The sequence below is a fragment of the Erpetoichthys calabaricus genome, chromosome 1 (genome assembly GCF_900747795.2).
Source record: "Erpetoichthys calabaricus chromosome 1, fErpCal1.3, whole genome shotgun sequence".
NCBI lineage: Eukaryota > Metazoa > Chordata > Cladistia > Polypteriformes > Polypteridae > Erpetoichthys > Erpetoichthys calabaricus.
In genome coordinates, this window is record NC_041394.2 from 161,171,890 (window position 1) to 161,175,065 (window position 3,176).

General features: G+C 38.5%; 1 protein-coding gene across 1 annotated transcript in view; it reads right to left on the reverse strand.

Moving 5' to 3' along the window:
• LOC114656456 (tubulin beta chain) overlaps positions 1-2,688 on the reverse strand; it is a 13,451-nt gene extending 10,763 nt beyond the window's left edge. Inside the window, exon 1 of the mRNA XM_028808119.2 lies at positions 2,484-2,688. Coding sequence (XP_028663952.1) covers positions 2,484-2,540 — 57 coding nt within the window. The 5' untranslated portion in view covers positions 2,541-2,688. The remainder of the gene's footprint in view (positions 1-2,483) is intronic.
• Between the last annotated feature and the right edge of the window lie 488 nt (positions 2,689-3,176).

Genomic DNA, 3,176 nt, shown 5'->3' on the forward strand with positions numbered 1-3,176 from the left:
TTTTAGTAATAGGTTTTGCATGTTACATGCTATGAATGTGCTTTTTTGATGCATGCAATTAACATGTTTAACTTTACTGTAATACTGCACAACATACAAGTGTGCATTAAATAAACTGAACAAACATGGTGACAATTGAACTCTAACACCATACACCACTTTAAAAATTGTTATAATCAGACTGAACTAAACTTCTGAAAAACATTCATACAATTAACATGTCATTCTTATTTTACCAAACCTCTCAGCCTACAATTCCTAGGCATGCCAGCACCACTAACTCAGCAGGTTTCTCTGAAACTAGGTCAGCTAACATAGCTTCCGCCAGCAAAGCCACATAAAAGTGGCAGCCAATGTGATGACAATCAGTGTGCTTTACAGTCCTAAAACGATGGAACGAATGAAATTTTCCTGAGGATGTATATGAAGCAAATTATCAGTTACTGTACCTGTAGAGTGTAAAAGCTGAAACATCTTGACAAAATGCTTTATCTAATGAAAGCCTAATTAAACGTTTAATTTCATTTTAATTGTGTCAAAGGGCTTTTGATCAGAAACAACTCGCGTCTCGCATACTACTGTGTATGCATCAAACACGAAAGCCTTTAACACAAATGTTCACCCAATAATCTAATTGATTTTTGGTGCCACCTAGTGGTGCTGAATAGCACTGCTTCGCCACATCACTATAGTCGCTATTGCGTTCCTCCGCTTGAGGGTTGGCAGCACTGTAGGTGTCTGTTCCCATCTCCATACTTTAATTTGTCTATAGTCTAAGATTTCCATCAAGGCCTGATGTTTCTTCAAAGCCATGTTGTTAGCTCAAGTAACAACTCTAAATTATCAAAGTGTATTTAAGAGTGAGCCATCCTAGACAGATATACTGCTTTGGTCGGAGTTCAGAAAATTGATGGCCAGCTTATTTGTATTACAAACTTTCGCACATAAACATCCCCTTTAAGACAAACAAAAAACCTATGCATCAAATTTGACAAAAACGTTATTAATAAGGTTTGGTTTTATTAGATTTATTATTATCCTAAAAAAAATCTACGAACCCTGCTGGAAAAGTAACTTTGGTCTAAAATAAAATCGAAACAAAGCTAATCGATGTCCTCCCTTTAGGCAGATGTGCGCATTCATTCCCCTCCCCCGCAGTTGTCCCTTGCCCGCCATTCGTATTGGCGCATGCGTAGCGATACAGCGTTTTAGCTACTGCATCTGAAAAATGGAGACACCTCCCCCTACCACTACCGTGCATAACCAACACCCATCTCTCCTGCAGCGTGGGTACGCATATGCAATATCACCACGGCCAATACATAACCTAGCATTTGGTGCAACATTGCAATCAGCAAGTGTACAAAAAATTTCGACTAGAAACGATCTGGCAATCAACCCTGTAACATTTTAGAAAACAAAATAAAAATGGATCGATCATTCACGTAGATATGAAAAAGTGTATATTACCCAACGATTCATTTGCGTCATTTTAGTAATCAATAATACTATTGTCTACTTTATAGGTACAGATTCAAAATGAAAGGCACACCTCTTTCACAGGCGGCAAATGGCTATTCGTCGATTTCCTGTGGTAATAAAATATCTTCATCTAAGATGTTAAACTCTAAAGCCGCCCAACTAAAACACACGAGTTTGTAGCTCATGCAAATGGCGCGACTTGCCCAGCCTTTAGGGAAATTGAAGCTACGCGGCGCGAACAATGGAGATTAAAGATTTAAAAATGAAACGATAAAATGGCGCTAGTGTCACGTTGGCGAGGTTCAGGAATGCAGTACAAAAAGAAAAATAAAACGCCTCGCAATAGAAGCCTAGATGGGTGCGGACGGGTATTTCCAAAAAATGCTATTGGATTTACCGCATTATCAGACAGTCTCCAATCAGCTCCCGATCTCAGTCTGCAACCCTATTGCTGATTCGTACTTAAATAAGCGGCCATTTTTATTCCGTTCAGATAACGGTTCTATTCTTCGATTTGGATAAAGATTAATGTCTATCAGCAATATCTGTGGAAAATTAACATCTACGCCAATAATAAATTGCATGTCTACTGATTAAATCAAAGAAACAATTACAATAGAATAAACGCGCATCGTGTTATTTGAAAATAAATTATTCCTAAAAACAGATAAATTGTTCAGATTAATTACAATGCCAAAATATGCATTAGTTTCATATTTCTTATTGTCTACCTCACTACAACACACGTTCACCAGCTACTGCAGCACTTTCTCGTTCTTAACTTAATAATGCATGTTATTTTTATATCGATATGCACGACAGGCTAGCATGCTTTACTAAGTACGACAGCTACTTGTCCCCAAACCCAACATTTACTTTTTTGGAACAATGAAAAACAAATGACATTTGCTGGAACCATATTCAGAAGAACCTGCCTGTTTTAGCCATCAAGTGCTCCTTAATCAAGAAAATCTCTCGTTAATTTTTTTTGCGTCTCTCACCTTGGCGCCTATTTGGTTTCCACACTGGCCAGCTTGAATGTGCACGATTTCCCTCATGGTTACAGCTCAGAAAGCGCTACTTGATAATTAACAGAGCTCTGGTTCTTTTACTCTTGTCAAACAGAAAGCAAGATAAAAGGAAACCAGCACCCGACTGCAACTCACACACCACAGCTCCCGTCCGAAATGCGCAGATGGGACGGCCTAACCGGGACAAAGATTTTATACCCCTGGATTATGGCCAGAACGAGGCTGCCTCTGGCGATTGGATGTTCATATCACGAGCGACTGTAAAGTGACTTCTTTTTGGAGGACAGTTGAAAGGAGGGCGTTACTTAGCAGAAACTGGGCTGGAACGATGACAGGAAACCAAAAGGGAGTGCCGTTTCGTAGCATTGTGGGGAATGTAGTTAAATTTTAATTATCAATGACTTGGATATTTTTAAATCTCAGCAATTGACTCCCTTTCTTTTAGGAAAAAAAAAAACACAGTCACCAACCACACTGAAGAGAGGAGTCTATTTATTGCTGAGGAAGCTGGGTATGTAAAAAATAATTTTCAACTATTATTACATTATTACTTATTATTCTTCTCTCCAAATACCAGCAGTTCATGAATTCTACGCCATCTTCTTAGGAAAATCCCTGCCTTGAGTACTGGCCGTTTTACATTTTGAAAGAAATTAAGACATA